This window comes from Elephas maximus, chromosome 25, assembly GCF_024166365.1.
Source record: "Elephas maximus indicus isolate mEleMax1 chromosome 25, mEleMax1 primary haplotype, whole genome shotgun sequence".
Classification (NCBI taxonomy): domain Eukaryota; kingdom Metazoa; phylum Chordata; class Mammalia; order Proboscidea; family Elephantidae; genus Elephas; species Elephas maximus.
The window spans coordinates 41,625,715-41,644,880 of NC_064843.1; the positions used below are offsets into that span (position 1 = coordinate 41,625,715).

At 49.9% G+C, this 19,166-nt stretch overlaps 1 protein-coding gene and 1 long non-coding RNA gene across 2 annotated transcripts in view; one reads left to right on the forward strand and one right to left on the reverse strand.

The window, feature by feature from the left end:
- Window positions 1–355: 355 nt before the first annotated feature.
- The window catches only part of LOC126067434 (uncharacterized), a 45,204-nt gene continuing 26,393 nt past the window's right edge, over window positions 356–19,166 (forward strand). Inside the window, exon 1 of the long non-coding RNA XR_007515400.1 lies at window positions 356–830. This is a non-coding gene — a long non-coding RNA (uncharacterized LOC126067434). The remainder of the gene's footprint in view (window positions 831–19,166) is intronic.
- AVP (arginine vasopressin) lies at window positions 2,222–4,512 on the reverse strand. The gene is made up of 3 exons (XM_049869288.1): window positions 4,393–4,512; window positions 2,714–2,915; window positions 2,222–2,470 (listed from the first exon to the last, which is right to left on the reverse strand). Exons 1-3 carry the CDS (start codon window positions 4,510–4,512, stop codon window positions 2,292–2,294), a joined length of 501 nt encoding a protein of 166 aa, XP_049725245.1. The 3' UTR covers window positions 2,222–2,291.

The window sequence follows — 19,166 nt, forward strand, 5'->3', positions numbered from 1 at the left end:
GACGGGAAGGGCTGGACACTCCACAGAGATTCTTGTCACCGGCTTGCCAAGGCTCCCTTACCCGTGGAGAGGCTGGGCAGACAGCCCAAGAGCTTTCTTTGACTTCTGGACTTTCTACACCAAATGGCTCTGTGGCCAGCGGACTCAAGGAAAGGGAAAAAGAGTTGACAGTCCATGGAGGTGTAAATTGGGTGGTGGGCAGACCTGTGACCCATCCCTTCCCAAGGGTGGGAGGGAACAGTGGTGGCCTGACTGTTCTGAAGACAGAGGGAGGAAACGGTGTTTCTAAGTCTGACTTGGGAAGGGGAGGGGCCTGTACCACATTCTAAAACTGCCCCCAAGTCCAGACCTCAGCACTTGGGATTGGGTCCAGTGCAGCCAAACCAGCTGCCTCTTTCCAGTTCCCTCCATGAGGAAAGGCTGATGAATTCCTATCAGGCCTTTTCCCCTCCCAGCCCTACTGTGACCTGGGGGCTATCCCCAAGTGGGCCACACAGGCACACTGCCACTGGTAGAGGCTTCCTGAGTGGGGTGGGGGTGAACAAAGGGAAGCTCTAAGGAGCCCGACCTCAGCTTGGCTCCTGGACTCCACTCCAGCCAGGGCTGCCTGAGTGAGGCTGGGCTGTTTGAGTCACAAGGCTGTGCCTCAAGTCAGGGCCAGCGCTGGGGTCAGGGCTGGAGTGGCTGCTCTCTGCTGCCCTCCCTTCTGGCCTCCAAGTCTGCAGAGGATTCTGGAGGAGCTGTAGCCTCTTGTGGCCCCAAGACCTGGAGCAAGAAATCCCAAGGAGAGTATGCGAAGAAGAGAGAGGCAACGAGAGAGAAGGATGGAGGTAACAGAGGGGGACAGGGGACTGAAGAGGCAAGGGGGGGACATAGGCAGACAAGGAGAGAAACAAATAGGGCCATGGAGCTGGAGGGGCAGGAAAGAGAGTGCAGTGAGGGGCAAAGGTGACAAAGGTCAGATGGGATCAAGGGGACAAAGAAGGAAGTAAGGGCAGAGGGGAAGAGGGGACAGAGGAAAGCAAAGGCCAAGTGTTAGTGGTCATGTTTGGTCTGAATTTACATGTCAAAGGACAGAACATCCTGTTTGGGAGCCAATGTGAATGTGTGTGTGTTTGTGTGTATGTGTGTACACGCATCTGTTGTGTCTGGATTTTTCTGTGGTTCCAAATGTCTGTATTTGGGGTGTGGACAGGGGTCATTATGTTCTTGTCTATGTTTCCTGGATGCATGTGTGTGGTTGTGTGTGGCTGTATCTGTGCTTTGTTCTCAGTGGGGTCTGTTTCCCCTCTGGGTGAGGGACCCTAATGTGAGTGCTTTGTTTCTTCCTGGACACTTTCTCCTCCTGCCACTGGCTTTTCCTGGCTGGCTCCACCGTCCCTCCCCCCACCCCATAAACACCAGCACCACCATCTATGAAATAGACATTGGACTGAGGCTCTGGAGACCTGGGGGATCCCTGAAGCCTTTTGTGTCTGGGTCTCCTGGGATGTAAGTGGGGACAGGAATTTCTGGTCATCCCCTGGCCCGTCTGAACTCTGTTACAGTCTGAAGCTCTGGGGCACACTGTTTCTGTTGGTGCCCTTGCAGGTGTTTTTCTTTTTTTAAAAAAAAAAGGAGTCCAAGGAGCCTGTCTTTCTACTCCGTCCTTGTTGTGACCTCTAAGCCCTGGGCTCTCCTTCCCTGCCCAGGGTCTGTCTGAGCCTAGGTGGGGTGGGGAGGGGTGAGGGAAGGCAGCCCTGACAGTCCAGGCCTCGGGAACTGGCTCCACCTGCCTTCACAGCGCCCCCTGACGTAGCCGCAAGCCTGTCTCCTTCTGCCTTCTCTCGGTTCTGTCCCTCTCCATGTCTCTCTCTCTCCATCTTTCTGCTCTCTCTTTCTTGCTATCGCTATCTTGTCTACCGTGTCTTTACCTCTCCCTGCCTTTGCTTCCACCCCCTGCCCGAGGATCCTCCAACCCGCCGGCTCGGGGCCCCTCCGCGCCCCCAGGCCGCCCCCAGGCCGCCCCCAGGCCGCCCTGCCCTAGATTCTGTCGAGAACTGTTTACTGGCTCACGATCCCTACAGGCTCAGGGTCTCTACAGGATCTGCCCCTTCCCTGGGCTGGATCTGCCCAAGGCTTCGGTCGGGGGACTGGCCGGGAGTAGGGGGTCTGCACCCCACCCCGCCTTCCCCACCACCGGAGAGACAGACAGACAGACCGGAGATCGCAGCGATGCATTTAAAAAGGTTTATTTTTCTTGCTGCAAGGGAAGGGCGGGGCGAGCGCGCCGGGGCGGCGGTCGGCGAGGCTCAGTAGACGCCGGGCTTGGCGGGCTCCTCGGGCTCGGGCGCCCCCGCCAGCTGCACCAGCCGCAGCAGCAAGGCCCCGGCCGGTCCCTCCAGCTGAGTCGCGTTGCTCCGGTCGCTGGCGCGGGTGCGGCGGTGGATGCCGGCGCCCTCCCGGCACTCGGGCTCCGTCACGCAGCTCTCTGTGGGGACCATGGGCTGAGCCCGCCTGCAGGGCGGCGCTCTCCCGGGTGGGCGCGACTGGGGGACCGCAAGCACCCGGGGCCCGGCAGGCCACGCCCCTCCGGGCCTCGCCCCTCCAGGCCCCGCCCCGCCCCGCCCCCCTCGGCCTCCTAATCTGCTGAGGCTCGAACCCAGGCCCCCCAGTCCGCCGAGTCCCGCCGGGCCTCAAACCCCGGCTCCACCCGGCCACCCCAGCCGCGCACCCTCATAGCAGCAGATGCCGGCCGCGGCGCAGCGGCCACCGCTCCCGCATGGCTTCTGGCCAGACTGGCAGGGCGACGGCAGGTAGTTCTCCTCCTGGCAGCGCAGCGCCTCGGCGGTGCCCACGAAGCAGCCCAGCTCTTCCCCGCAGCAGATGCTGGGCCCGAAGCAGCGCCCCTTGCCCCCGGGGCCGCAGGGGAGGCACTGCAGGGACGGGCGGGGAGCGGGGACAAGGGGCGGAAGCGGGTGAGCAGGGCGGCCTGGACTCCCCGAGCCACTCTGAACTGGGGGGCAGATTATGGGGAAGCTGGTGGTTCTGCGTCGCTCTGGTCCTGTTTCGGCCCCCAGAGCGATCAAGGGCGGGAGTAGAAATCTACTGAAGTCCTTTGGAAACCAGGAGACCGAGGACTATCTCTCAGTAACAGCCCTCAGCAGCAGCTCCCTCAGTCGGGGGCGGGGTCTCCCAGGGGCTATCGCAAAGGGGAGGCCTTCCTCATCAGCCCTGGGCTCTCAGTGGTGTGGCTCTCTCGGCTGCGCACCAACCCTCCCTCTAATCCAGACTTTCCTTCCCTGCCCTTATCACTGGAAGTTGATCCCTAGCACCGCGCCTCCAGCATAGAGAGCCCCGCCCTCTCCAGGCCACATCCAGGCCCTTCCCCCCATTTCCTGTCTCCCCTCTTGGCTTGCCCTTACCTGACCCTCTGCTCACCCACCTACGGACTAACCAGGTGGTTGGCAGAGGCCTGAGCCCCAGGAGAGGGTATAGGCAGCTGGCTGGGTCTGGGCTTTCAAATGACCCAAGCAGAGGAAAGGGTAACCTGTGGGGCTTGCCCACCTGTCCCGGCTAGGTGTGTTCAACAGGCTGAAACTGAGCCACCTGTGGCCCCAGCAAAAGAGAGTATGGTGATTGGATTCCCTCATCTCTGCTGAAAATGAAATACAAGAGAATCTGTTGGACATGCAACAGGAGAGAACTGGGCTAGGTATCCGCCAGAACTTCCTTACAGGATACTTGGATAGCACCTTCCACTCAGGAGAAAACCGAAAACAAAACAGAAAAAACCAAACCCATTGCCATCGAGTCCTTTCCGACTCACAGTGACCCTACAGGACAGAGTAGAACTGCTGCATAGGGTTTCCAAGGACTGGCTGGTGGATTCCAACGGCCAACCTTTTGGTAAGCAGCTGAACACTTAACCACTGTACCACTCAGGAGAGCTCAGAGCAATTGGCCAGCTCCTGTGTATGGGGCTGGGGTGCCTGTGGCCAGCAAAGCCTGGGGGCTGAATGGGGAAGGCCTTGAATGCTGGGCAGGACAGAGCCAGTCTTCTCTGAGGGGACCCCATGGGCATAGAGGAGGCCTCGCTACTCAGTTCTCCCTGACCCAGCCCTAAGCCCAGTTACTGGGGAAGCATCTCCCACTTTACTGTATCCCCTCTCTGGCTGGGACAGTGTCCGGGAACCCTTCAGCCCTCCTGGCTGACCCGGTAGCCTGGCCCCCTCTGACCCACCCTGTTGGTCCCTCTGCCCAGCCATGCCAAGCCTCCTTCCTCCTACTGGGCACTTCCCCTAAAGCCTGCCTTCTTCCACGATGCCCCCCTTTACTGGTCACTGCCCTGCGGTGCCAGCCCTGGGGCACTGCTCCCTCCTAGCAGCTGCAGGACAGCCTCGTCCATTGTACCTGTCTCAGCTCCATGTCCGACATGGCCCTCTTGCCGCCCCTCGGGCAGTTCTGGAAGTAGCAGGCGGAGGTGAGGGCCAGCAGGCTGAGGAAGCAGGCAGGCAGCGTGGTGTCAGGCATCCTGGCGCAGGGCTGCTCCACTGACTCTGCTGCGCTGCCTTCGCTGGCTGCCTATTTATACCCGCAGGTGTTCCCTTGGAGGCAACGTGGCTGCCACCCCCTCCCCAGTGACTCCCCAGGAGCCCGTGACCGCCAGGTCCCAAGCCGTCAGCAGTGATTCAGGCATCTGGGGACGCACGTGGGCCTGTCTGTGTAAGGCCGGTAAGGGAGGAGGTGCAGGCCTCTGGGCTGTCACTGGCAGTGGTGCCATAGTGGTGTGACAGGAGCTGCCACCGTGTGGCTGTGGCTTTTTGGACTTGGGGAGAGGAACAGGTTGGAGGCACCTAGAAATGGTCTCCAGGATTTCTGGATGCCCAGATGAGGCCGGGGATCAACAAGCCCAGATCCTCCAACATAGCCCCCTGAGAGGATCTGAGAGGGACCTGGCCCAGGAGTAGTGGAGCAAGAGACAGTCAGGTGTGCAGGGACTCAATTAAGAGGACAAGTGATAAAAACTGCACACAGCCAGGGTGGCGAGGACAGGGGGCTTTGTCTTGGCCACCCCAGGAAGGGGAGTTCCTGCCTGTAGGCCCATGAAACAGGCAGAATCAGAGGTGTTATTCCCACAGCTCAGGGTGGTCAGGCTTTGGGGGAGCGCAGGACACTCCCACCCCATGCACAGGCCCCACAGAGCACGGTCCAGGGACTCGGGCCCTGAGACTGGGGGCGTTTGGGACAGCTTCTTGACACATCCCTGTCACCCCTCCCAGGCAGGAACATGGGAAGAAAAGAAGCCCAGGTCCAGTAAGGTTCAAAGGTAGAGGGGAGTCCTACCTCCAAGGGCCCTAGTTTGTGGGGACCAGGGCAGGTGACCTCTTGGGCCTGGGTTGGGAGTATAAGCATGGGGGCCCTGGGGACAGGGCTCGAGGAGGGAGAGGAGCAGCAGCCAAGTGGACAAAGCCTCAGAAGGCTGCCTTTGGTTCGGATCCCAAGACCCAGACCTGCCCTAGCCTCCAGGTCTGAAGGAGCCCCAGCCTTCCTCCCCTGGGGCGACCAGTGTGCCCCTCTGGTCCTTGGACCCAGGATAGCCACCCCACGCCTCTCAGGCTGTGCACACACCTCACCCCTGTGGGCTACTGGCCTCCTCTCCAAGAGGTGCCTGAGTTGTGCAATGAAGCTCCCGGGACATGGCTGCACTTCCCCATCAGTGCAGTGAGGGGTCTGGCCCCCCGGGGGGGGCCTTAAACCATCTGCACCCTTCCACACTCAGGACCTGACTCCAGATCTTTCAGGAATGTCCCCTTAGAGGCTGTGAGGGCCATTTGAGAGGCAGTGCTGGGTAGCGGTTTTCTCAGGAAGACAAGAGCCAATGGCCTGGGTCTGATTCTGACCTCTGGTACTTGAAACTCCATGACTTGGACAAGTCACTTAACCTCTGTGCCTCAGTTTCTCCAGTGTAGAAAAATAATAGCTACACCTCATAGGATTGTTGTGAGGACTAAAATAATTTAATATATGAAAGCTTTAGAAAAATTCCTGGACCATCGCAAAGTTAATAGTGATATTGCAGGTTTAGGAGTCCCTGGGTGGTGTGGTTAAGTGTTTGGCTACTAATGGATAGGTTGGCCATTTGAATCCACCCTGAAGCACCTCAGAAGAAAGGCCTGGCAATGTACTTCCAAAAGGTCACAGCCACTGAAAACCCTATGTGTACTTCTACTCTGAAATACATGGGGTTGCCATAAGATGGAATCAGCTCGATGATAACAGGTTATATTATTTATTTATTTTTTATTGTATTTTAGATGAAGGTTTACAGAACAAACTAGTTTCTCATTAAACAGTTAGTACACATTGTTTTAGGACATTGGTTAACAACCCCATGACATGTCAACTCTCTCCCTTCTCAAACTTGGGTTCCCTATTACCAGCTTTCCTGTTCCCTCTTGCCTTCTAGTCCTTGCCCCTGGGCTGATCTGCCCCTTTAGTGTCATTTTGTTTTATGGGCCTGTCTAATCTTTGGCTGAAGGGGGAACCTCAGTACCATTATATTATTAATGCTATTATTATTACTAACAGCTGAGATATCTTCAGAGAGAGTACTTTCCTGGGTTAGCCCAGAAGGAACATTTACATTCTACCCATGGCCTGGAAACAAAGTGGGTCAGGCCAAGGGTAGAGCCCAGAGGTCTGGCTTAGGTCGGTTGTGTAACCTTGACCTGGTACCTTACTCTGCACTTCAAGTCTGAGTTACCGACTGAACACTGATGGAGCCAGATCACATGAAGGGCTCAGGCCCTGGGACAGGCCAGGATACCCATGTCTCAACTTGCCATGCCTATCAGGTCATCATTCTAAGACATGCCTCCCACCCTGGGGCCCTCTTGAAAACACCAAACCCCACCTCTGTACAGATGCCAGAGGGCCTGCTTCTCCTGATGCCCACTTTCTCAGAACCTACACGGGTTGGGAAAAGTCACTACTGGACCGACGGGCCACATGTTAAATAGATGACCTCACATGCCACATGGACCACCCCTCAGACATCCCACATCCCTTCTACACTTCCCTTATAACTACCTGTTCACACCTTCTCCATTCTAGTATCTTCTATTCCCCTTCCATTCTCAGCTAATCTTGTCTCATGTGTCATTAAAAAAAGGAGGATATATGGATGAATGGACACAGGGAACCTGGGGTGGAAAGGGGTAGAGTGCTGACACATTACAGGGATTGCAACCAATATCACAAAACAATTTATGTATACATTTTTGAATGAGAAACTAATTTGCACTGTAAACTTTTACTTAAAGCATAATTAAGAACAAATTCTGTAGAAGAATTGTGATCAAAAGGGGGAAAATGCAGAACAGAATTTCAAAGTACCATGGATTCCAGAATTTCTGGAGCTATGGTGCCTTGATGAAACCCTAAAACTATTGCCCTGAGATCATCTTTAAACCTTAAACCAAAAATATCCCCTGAATTCTTCTTAAAGCCAAATAATAGTCTAGCTTAAATAATAAAGAATATCTGCCTTGAGCATTATGCTCTTTTAAGGACTATCTGTATGGAAGCAAAGTGACAATAGATCAGCATTACAAGTTAGGCTGCAATATGCCCTTCAAAACTAAGCCATTTAGTATATTATGATGGCCTTTCCATCTCTGAGCACCTTTTTGTGTTTCCTGGAGTTAGTAATTGTCTTGGTTTTTTCTTTTGTAGTCTATCTGCCATTTTTATACAGGAGTCAGCATTTACTCTTCAACCCCCTTCAGTCATGCTTCTGTCCAATGCAGTTCACTGAAACTCCTGTTATCAAGGTCATAAACTATCTCTATTTTGCCAAATTCAGTCATCCTGTTTATGTCCTTATTTTACACAACCCCCTAGCAGCATTCAACATGTTTTTTTAGAACATCCTTTTTAAAAACACATGCTTCATTTGGCTCCGTTGACACAACACACACCAGGTTTTCCTTCTATCACCCTGGATGTTCTTTTCAGTCTCATTTTCTGGCTCGTCCTCTTTGACCTTGACTTCTAAATGTTGGAGTATCCCAGGCCTCAGTCCTGCATACCTTTTTTTCTCCTCTCCCCGAAAAAGAAAAACCAAACCCATTACTATCAAGTCAATTCCGACTCATAGGGACCCTACAGGACAGAGCAGAAATGCCCCATAGAGTTTCCAAGGAGCACCTGGTAGATTCAAACAGTTGACCTTTTGGTTAGCAGGTGTAGTTCTTAACCACTACACCACCAGGTTTCCACTCCTCTCCTTATGGGATCTCTTCTAAGCCCATGATTTTATATCCTTTCTATAAGCTAATGATTCCCAAATTCATATCTCCAACCTGGGCCTCTCCCCCAAGTCCTAGGCTTGTGGTTTTAACAGCCCAAATGACATATCCCCCTGGATATCCAATAGGCCTCTCAGACTTAATGTGGCCAGAATTCAACTTCTGATTCTCAGCCACTCCTCTGCTCTCTCCCAGGTTCCTCAACCTCACAATCACACCATCATCCAACTAGTTGTTCTTTGTAGAACCTAGGAGTCACCCTGGTTCTTTTCTGTCCCTCACCCTTTTTAGTCCTACCTTTAAAATATGTCTCAAATATATCTTCTTCTTTCCACTCTCACTTTGGAATCTCAGAACTCCTTGCTTCCTTGTCCTAAAAGACTCAGCTACCCTTGGCCTTCCCTAAGATTCACCTGGCTATTTTAAGCTTTGTCTCCTAAGAGGAGCCTTCCCTGACCATCCTACCTAGAGCATGCCTCACCCCACCTTTATTATCTTACAACTTGGGTAAATGTTGACATGCTTCTAGTACTCATCACAGGGCAGGAGGACTCTGTCTTTTGCATTCAGTGCTGTAGTCCCACTACTGGTACAAGTGTTTGCCACATTGTGGGTCTTCAATAAATTATAGAAAGAAAGAAGGGAGGGAAGCCCTGTGTTACGGATTGAATTGTGTCCTCCCACAATGTGTGTCAAATTGGCTAGGCCATGATTCCCAATATTGTGTGGTTGTCCACCATTTTGTGATCTGATGCGATTTTCCTATGTGTTGTAAATCCTAACCTCTATGACGTTAATGGGGCAAGATTAGAGGTAGTTATGCTAATGAGGACACAATCTACAGGATTAGGTTGTATCTTGAGTCAACCTCTTTTAAGACATAAAAGAGAGGAGGGAGCAGAGGAGAGAGGGACCTCATTAACACCAAGCAAGAAGAGCCAGGAGCTGAGCACGTCCTTTGGACTCAGGGTCCCTGCAATGAGAAGCTCCTAGACTAGGGAAAGATTGATGACAAGGACCTTCCCCCAGAGCTGAGAGACAGAGAAAGCCTTCCCTTGGAGCTGGCGCCCTGAATTTAGACTTCTAGCCTCCTAAACTGTGAGAGAATAAATTTTTGTTTGTTAAAGCCATCAACTTTCAGTATTTTTGTTAGAGCAGCACTAGGTAACTAAGGCATCCTGGGTTCTAGTCTCAGCTCTCCAGGAAGTTGCTGTGTGATTTCGGGCAAGTCACACCTGTTCCCAAGGTTCTAACCACACCCCCCCATCTCAACGAAGTCTTAAGGGAATCAGATGAAGGTTCTGCAAAGTGTCAACATTTTCTGCAATCCTTACATAACAAAAAGTTGCAAGCCTCCAGATTAAACTCCAAATCACAGAATGTTTTTTAAAGTGTTTCCTTACTCTTAGACCATTTTTTCTGAGAACAGGTAACAGTTAACTAATGTTAGTAGAGCACTTCCCTACCACCCCCTCCCCCCCACACACACATTCCTGTTTCTTCTTCCTTTTCTCAGGATTATCCCAGTGCCTTCAGATAAAATCTCTGCTTCTGTTGGAAGGCGGGTTGGTCTTATTGTCACATGGAAGCTTGCTCTTTCTCATCTGTCTTACTCGAGGTCCCTCTACAGTATATATACACAAATGCTGTGTAAACTATGAAGAGGTGAGCAAAAGTTTTAGGAGCCCAAGAAATGCTGACTGAATTGAATCAAAGAAGGTCCACTGAACAGGAATAGAAAACATAGGAGAAAATCACTGGGCCTGCAGCAGATGGGTAGGTAATGGAAATGAATCCACACCAGGAGTAAATTAAGAAAAAATCCCTCCCTTCTATCCACATCTAACTTCAATATACACATCTAATGCCAAAGCATATTTTAGATGGATTGAGTTGCTAAATAGAATAAAATCAAATAGGAGGGCTCTAGATTTGAAATCAGATCTCTAGAGGAGGTTACATTAAGCTTAACAGAAATCATAAATGAAAAAAACCTCATACAAATTCTTATTTGTATAGCTTCTCCAGTTTTTGGCTGAGATGAAATGCAGATTCTTACGTACAAAAATAACTTAATAAAAAGCAATGTCAACTAGGAAAACATTTTTGACAAAACTTATTTCCATATCGAAAGCCTGTACAGTACTAACCATCAGACAGATGCAAATCAAAACCACAAGGTACCATTTCACTCTCATTAGGATGGCTAAGATTTAAAAAAAAAACAGAATAACAAATGTTGGCGAGGATGTGGGGAAATTGGAACCCTTGTCTATCGCCGATGAGAATGCAAAATGGTACTGCTGTTGTGGAAAACAGTGTGGTGGTTCCTCAAAAAGCTAAAAATAAAACTATTGTGTGACCCAGCAATTCCACTCCTAGGTATATACTCAAAAGACTTGAAAGCAGAGACTCAAACAGAGACTTATAAACCAATGTATATTGCAGCACTTTTCACAATAGCCAAAAGGTGGAAACAATCTAAATGGTCATCAACAAATGAATGGATAAACATACATACGATGGAATACTATTCAGCCAGTAGAAGAAATGACGTCTTGATACTTGCTACAATATGGATGGAGTTTGAAGACATTATGCTGAGTGAAATAAGTCAATCAGAAAAGGGTAGATACTCTATGACCTCATTTACATAAAAAGACAAGAACAGGCAAATACATAGAGACCAAAGTTTATTAGTGGTTACCAGGGGTGGGAGGGAGTGGGGAAAGGGGGGTTAACTGTGATGGAAAAACTGCATTGATTAAGGGTAGGGTTGTACAGTCAATTATTTTAAGTGCTGTCATTAAGTTGTACACCTGTAAAAAGTTGAATTGGTAAAAGTTGTGTGATAGATTCACTTAGAAAAAAAAAAAAGTAGCTGCTGAGGCTGTTTACATCCAGCCAAACACTTCATGGGATTTGGTTCCTTGTTTTGGAGGTTTAGGGTCATGATTTCATGGGACTTCCCAGTTAATTGGCCTAATACTGTGTTTAGTGCTTCTGTTCTATCTCCTAAATTCACTGTGTAGTGCCTGGGGTCTTAAAAGCTTGCAAGAGGCCATCCAAGTCACAACAATTGATCTGTATTCACCTGCAGCAACAGTGAAAGGGAGTCCAGAATAGGAGGAGGAAATGGAACGTGTGCCCAATTGCCCCCATGAACAACTGCCTCCTTTGCCATGAGACCAGAAGAACTGGATAGTGCCCGGCTACCATTACTGAACACTTTGATCAAAGATTCTATGGAGGAATCCTGATCAAAAAGGGGAAAATACAGAACAGAATTTCATATTCTCATGGACTTTCTGGAGCCATGGTGCCTGGAAAGAAAAAAAAAAAAATTTTTTTTTAAGAGCCCCTGAAACTATTACCCTGAGATCATCTTTAAACATTAAACCAAAAATATTCCCTGAAGTCTTCTTAAAACCAAACAAGAGTGTTACCTGATTGGAGTCCGTGCCCTGGAGCAATCAAGCCAATGAAACATAATCTGGGTCAGAAAGAGTGAGAAAGTTTATTAGGAGGTGACACCAATGGACAGTCCGGCAGCAACACAGGCTGTCTTTATGGAGTCCTGAAAAGCAATTTCTACATTTACCACCTACCGCTGTGGGCTACATAATCCTTGCAAAAATGATATATAAACTGTAATGTAGGAATTACATTAGAGTTCATATATCATTTTTGCAAGGATTACATAGCCCACGGATGGTTGGATGAGTATATATTACAGAACAACTACAAGAAACACTTTATTAAACTAAAGATATGCATGCCAGACATCTGGACTCTAATCTTTATGTTTATAATGGGCAAAAAAACTTAATAAAAATCTCTCCGCTAGTGGAACTGGCCTGCCAAGTTTCCTCTGACTGAGATAAGGAGCAAGAAGAAAGTTACAGACCAAAAGAGCCAGGCAGCCTTTCTAGCTGCTGCCTTGCAAGCTGAAGGCCGGCTCCCAAGAGAAAAAGAAGAGGGAGACCAAGGCCACAAGAGCCGAGGAGGCCCCACGCTCCTTTGGAAAGAGACCAGTGGAGCTGGTATAGTAAAAAAGGACATTGAAAGTGAGAGTGTACAAAATGCCAGGAAGAAAACTTACAGGTTACTTAGAGTATGATTATGGCGTTAGTTATGTCAAGCTCTCAATTGCCGATTTTGAAAAGGAGAAAACACGCTTCCGAGATATTAGGGTCAGAGTAGGCGAGCTTAACTAGTAAAGAGCGTTTGCCTTGAGCATTGTGCTCTTTTAAGAACTATCCATATGAGATCAAAGTGACAACTGCCACTTGAAAGATTAGCTAGGAGCCTTATAAGGCCATGAGTTTATGTTAATAAGGGAGGAACAACTCAGAAAAGGAGGGTGAGAATGAATGGTTGCACAACTCAAAGAATGTCATCAATGTCACTGAACTGTGTACATGCAGAAACTGTTGAATTGGTGTATGCTTTGCTGTGTATATTCTCAACAACAACAACAAAAAAAAAACCTGTCCAGCGGCAAGATGGGTGAACTCACTGCGGGGACCCCAGTTCCAGGCCTCCCCCACCAGCTGGAGACAAAGACTCCTGCGGGTGAACAGGTGTCGCCCCCTTTGCTGGGCTGAGAAAGAGTTAGGCTCCCCCCATGAAGCAGCCTGACAAAGAGACAAAGAATATTCATGGGTTGGGGGAGCAGAAGTGAAAATCAGAAAGACAGACAGGGAGCTTCGTGGGCCATGGGGACCCGCCCGGGCGGAGGCGCAGCGGCCGGGGTCGAGCACAAATTGGGCTGCGCGCACTCGCGGCACGCCCCTCCGGCTGAGGCTGGTTCCTAATGAGGCCGGCAGCTCGGGGGCCGCGGCGCACTGTGCCCAGACTGCTAAGAGCGGCATGAGCAAGGCTCCCGAGGCCCGCGGGTCGTTGCCGCGGGGGAGCGCGGTGCCCGGAATCACTTAGCTCCATCAGCCGGCGCTGGGCGGGGGAGGCATTCGCTCACCTCCCGTGGGGCCCGGCTCGTTAGGGAGGAAAGAGGGGGGCAGAGACCGCGGAAAGGGGCCGGGCTGGAGGAGGCGGCCCGGGGACCCCTCCGTTTGCCCGGCCTCCCCGTCCAAGCCCCTGCCCTCGGCCCGGCGCCGCTGCCATTGGAGAAACCGGGCAGAGCGGCCGGGCTGCCCGGAGCCCGTGTGGTCACAGGAGGGAGGCCCGGGAGAGCGCACTTGGCCGCGCCTGGGGGCTGGGACCTCCACCCGGAAAACCCCTCCTCACCCAGCAAACCAGGAGTGCAGAGAATCAACCCCTAGAGCCCTGGGCGCCGGCTGCGGACAGCGCGCGGCGGGGAGGGAGGCCCAGGCACGGAATCGAGTCTTCTGCAGAGGCGCGTTGCCTGGGCCTCCGGAAAGGCTTCCTTAGGTGTTTTTGGTGCCTGAAGGTTTGTGAAGGTCCCCGGATGGCGCGAACTTTGCGTTAGACTACTAACTAACCTTAAGGTTGGCAGAACCCACCCAGTGGCGGTGCGGAAGAGGGGCCTGGTGATCTTCCACCATAAAGATTACAGTCAGGAAAGCCCTATGGAGCACTTTTCCTCTGTATAACATGTGGTCACCATAAGTGGGAATGGACTCTAGAGCAAGGGGTTCGGTTTGGTGGTTTGGTGGGTTTGGCTTGGTGGGTTTGTGGGGCAGGGAGGGCCCACCTGGCAGAATAAACAGCATGTGCAAAGTTCGTGAAGGAGCAGGGTGTGTGCGTGTGTGTGTGCATGTGTGTATGGAGACATCACACAGAACATGCAGCCATGGTGCGTGTTCAGCCGCCGGCAGCAGAAAAGACTTCCATAGGCACTCTTCTACGGTATTTCCTCCTTTAATCCGCATAAAATCCTGTGAAGGAGGACATCTTTTTAATCCCTGTTTACCGACAGGATACTGAGGGGCAGACAGGTTGAGTAACTTGCCCAAGGAAGCATGGGCAATAAACTGCAAAGGGGATTCAAATGCAGGCTCCAGGGTCAGTGCTCTTAACCACGCCAGCACCTCAAAACCAACACACAGTGACTAAACCACAGTTCAAGGCTGGAGGTTGGTGGTCCTAGGCCTGGCTCAGGTTCAGGGATATCACCCAGGGCTTCCTTATTCCCTTCTAGCACCCTCCACATGTCTGGTGTCTCCTCATGGCAAGGGAAAACACGGATTCCCTCCTCTGAGCATTACCCTAAGGAGAAACTAGCCCAGTACCTCCACCTCACCCCCTCCAGGCTGAGCAAGAACCTGGCTGCACACTGGCCCCCAGTACATTACCCTCTTTGACTAGGCCAGCTGAGGTTCACCCCCACCCAGGGCTGTGTGTGCTCACAGGCCGACAAAATGGAGTTTCGTTTGTGAGGAAGAGGGAGTGGCTGCTGGGTCAGTAACTGGGATGTTTGCACAGGCCCCAGGCTGGGAGAATTGTAGAGTTGTACAGGTCATTTATGTAGGGGACCCTGTGGCACAGAGATGCTCAGTGGCTTGCCCAGGGTCACACAGCCAGGGAGTACCAGAGCTTCTGGAAGGTGAACCCCTTCGTTCCCTAATTCCTCCACCTCCCTCCCAGCCCCTTGGCCTGCTTCACACACCTGGTCTCAGCTCTGGCCTGGTCACCTTCAGAAACCTAGCTCCAATTCTATCCTGCTTCCCACACTAACCACAACACTTTTCTGTTCAAACCCTTCCATGATCACCCGTCCCCCCCAACCACTGCGTGACAATGCCTGAGCTTTTTAGCATGTCCAAGAAGCTGCAGGTCTGGCCCCGCTGACCCCTACCTTTGTCCACCTCCTCCCCCACTGAAAGCCACACTGATGCCTGCACCACCCATGTTTATACTTGGAGGCAAGCACTTCAGGGGCCCTTCTATTGCTGCCTTTTATTCAGAGAACCGACTTCTGGTTTTCTCGAAGTTCCATATTTATACCTTTATCTTTGTTATTTCATGTAATCTGCTTTCTTTGGGTTGACTGTACTTCTTTTTGTGATTTCTTGAGTCAGTCCAATGCTTGGCTCATTAATTTTCAATGTTTCTACTTTTTAAATAAATGTATTTCAAAGCTGTAAGTGTTCTTTGTTCCATGAATTTTGATTTGTAGTTCTGCCATTGTCATTTGATTCCAAACATTTCATAATTTCTGTAGTAATGTATCCTTTTCCCAGTAATTATTTAGAAGAGTGGTGGTTTTTTGTTTTGTTTTGATTTTCCTTAAGCATGGGAGTTATTTTATTATTGGTTTTTAATATTATTATAATCAGATAATGTGGCCTGTGTGTTGCCAGGTGGAAATCCCAGGTTCTGCTTGGCACTACTCATCTCAGCCAATAAACGAGAGACCGAGGCGGGAGAGCAGAAAGGCACCTTTATTTCATTCTGTAAGGAAAGGAAACAGTCAGGGCTGCTGCCGCCAAGACTGCTCAGTGAAGGCAAGGGAGAAGGTTACATTTAAGGGGTTTGCAATTAGGAAGTTCATACAAGTTACATCAGCAATATTTTTAATGATACTACACAGGCACAATGGGGTTTACATAAAACTTCATGCATCACGTGTTCAGAAAATGGCAGTTAAACTCCACCCAGAGGCAGGGAAGTTACTATGTATGTCTACTATGTCTAAAAGGTTAACCTGAATGTCCACATTGATTTCCACCAGTTTCCTCTAGTTCTGGACAGCAGTTAAGGAGGGAGGAACCAGTATTTTAATGTAAAGCTATGGGGCCTGCCAAGCAAGCTGCTTGAGGCAGTGGAATTTTCCACAGTCTGGGGACCTTTGTCTTCTGTGTTCTATTGATTCTTTGGAATTTGTTAGGACTTGCTTTGTGGCCTAGTATGTGGTCACTTTTGGTAATGTTACATTAGTCTTTGAAGTGTAATTGTATTATTTTAGAATTAGGGGACCGTCTTAGGCTGGGTTCTCTAGAGGAGCAAAACCAGTGAAATGTATATATATAGAGAGAGAGAGATTTATTTCAAGGAAATGGCTCACACAGTTGTGGAGGCTGACAAGTCCCAAATCCATGGGTCAGGCATCAGGCTGAAGGCTTCTCCTGATTTATGTGGTTGCAGGAGCTGGCAAATTCCCAAATCTGCAGGTCAGGTGGCAGGCTGCTTGCTCTCGTACCAAGAACTGGAGGTTAGAGAATGACGAGTTGGATGCAAGATTGAGAGAGAGAGAGAGAGCTTTGCCAGAACATCCGTATATACTGGATGCAGGCTACACCCCTGAGGAAAATCCCCTTATATCAGATCACAAAATGGAGGATCATGGCCTAGCCAAGTTGACACAAAACATCAACCATCACAGGGATCAAGACTGAGACTTGAATGATTCAAAGCTCCCCTGCTTTCCTACCTGTATGTTCACATAACTGTCATTCTCTATGAGTGGTCTGGGAATGCCTCTCACTCTGGTTAAAGATTTGTCTACTTCTCCAACCTTGAAGATATGCTGTTAGGTACATACAGGTTTCTGATTGTTACTTTTTTTTTTTTTTTTAATATTTTATCATGTTTTCAGTGAAAGTTTACACAGAAATTAGGTTCCCATTTGTCAATCTCTACACAAACTGTTCAGTGACATTAGCTACATTTTTCACAACGTGTCAACGTTCTCTTTGTGTTCTGGTTGTTCCATTTCCAGTACTCTAGTTTCCCAGCCCCCTTATCTTCTCATCTTTGCTTTAGAGTGATTGTTGACCTTTTGGTCTCATACATACGGTTTCTTACTGAAGCACTAAATATGCTTTATTTTGTGTCCCAATCTGTTATTTCACTAAAAGGTGACCTTAGGGGATAGTTTTGGCTCAAGGTTTAAATAGTATCACAGGGCGATAGTCTGTTACATGTTCTTGATGGGTTATTCCTTTTATCATTAAATAAAATCCCTCTTTATCCCTATTCATATTATTGCCTTAAATTCTGTTTGTCTAATAATAATACCCGCCACTTGTCTGTCAGTTGTTGTGCTGTGCTGGCTTGGGTGTTGCTCTGAAGCTGGAAGCTCTTTCCCTAGTACTTCGAATACCAGAAGGGTCACCCATGATGGACAGGTTTCAGCACAGCTTCCAAACTAAGATAGACCAGGAAGGAAGGTCTGATGATCGACTTCCGAAAATTAGCCAGTGAAAATCCGATGGATCACAATAGAATATTGCCTTATATCGTGCTGAAAAGGTGAGCTCGCTATGTTAGAAAGCACTCAGTGTGCACAGTGGCCACAACAATGGGCTCAAGCATACCAACGCTCAAGATGGTGGTGTGAGGTCAGGCAACGTATGGTTCTGTTGTACATGGGGTCACCATGAGTTGGAGCCGACTCGTCGGCAACTCACAATAACGACAAACACAAGCTAACAAAATGTAAAATAAAACATGTTCTATCCTCCTACCTTGACAAATATACATTCATAATGACCTGGAAGGCCAAGTTCCAATGTAGAATTTTCTGTAGAACTCTTTGAATTCTGCATCGGAACTTGGCAACTTTGGGGAGCTGGCCTCTCCCTGCTGCCTAGCTCTGTGCCACACTCCAGGGACCTCACAGGCATACACAGATAGCGCAGCCTGCATGTCTAAGCTCTGTGCGTGCACCTCACAAATTGCCCCCCCTTCCACCACTCTGGCCTATTGTTTATACCACTGAGGCGTGGTCCACCCTTGGGGAGGCAGGCCCAGGGAAGAGGACTTCTCTAGCTCCAGAAACAGCCATTGGGGAAGTTAGGCAGGCTTTCCCAGCCACGGCCCACAGGGTGCAGATTCTGGCTGGGCATATCCCTTGGCCCTGTGGGTGCCTCGCTCTATGAGGAATGGAGTGGCTGGAGGAGACAAGGGCCTCTAAGGTACAGAGCCAGGGCTTCTCTTGCATGAGTCTAAGGTAATACTTGCCCTTGAAAGCCTCAAACCTTGATATCTTGTGACAGTAGGTCACAGCCTCCCAGAACTTGACACGGCTCCATTGACTCAGCTGCTTCATCCCACCTGCCATAGGAGACCAGGGTTCAAACCACAATATGAGGGTTAGTTTCATTGCCTTCTGTCCCTTCCCAGACAATCCTACACACCTCTCATGTCCTTGAGAATCCTCCATTTCTGGTTCCATGTTCTGTAACAGGCTTTGGAAATTAAAACAAAAAGAATTTACTGGAAAGCTGTTGAGAGTTTACAGTTTAAGGGAAGACTAAAGAACAAGGCTTGGAAGCTGGTTGGTTCTGGAGGGCCACAAACACAAACCCAGGAGAGTCTCATGAAAAGGGTATGTCAGGCTCCCTGTTAGCAGTTCCTGAGTTGGGGATTCTTGGACATGTGAGGGAAGGTCCCAGGAGAAGCCCAGGGAAGCAGGACAGGGCAAGGGAAGAAGCTAGGTAAGATGCGGTCTCAGCTGGAGGCTAGTCTCGGCCTGATCCTGAGGGGTTCTCTGAGTGTGAATGGCACCAGAGCTGCCCCACTTTGAGGCAGAAGGGCTGATTTTGTGTGTGTGTGTGTGTGTATTACTCAGTCATTGGCCAAGAGGTGGGAGGCAGGAATGTCACAGGCATTTTCTTGGTGAGGTGACTTCTATTACTGAGGTCAAGTTTTGGAGAATGGGCAGCTATGAGTCATTAGCAACCAGTACTCCCAGCATCTGAGGATGGTAAAGAGAATCTGGGTGCAGCATCAGTGGTGTCTATTATAGGACAACTTCAAGGGTCTTCAGCCTTGTCCATTTGCTTAGATTCACATTCCAGGGAGGGGGCGACTTTTGGCTTAATGTAAGTCATACGCCTACCCCTTAGACTCGATTGCACTGGGTTTAGGTGTCTGAATAAAGCTCCCTCAGACTATCTCCAATGGAAGAAGGATAATGGCTTGAAAGAAAATCAGGGTGATATTAGGAAG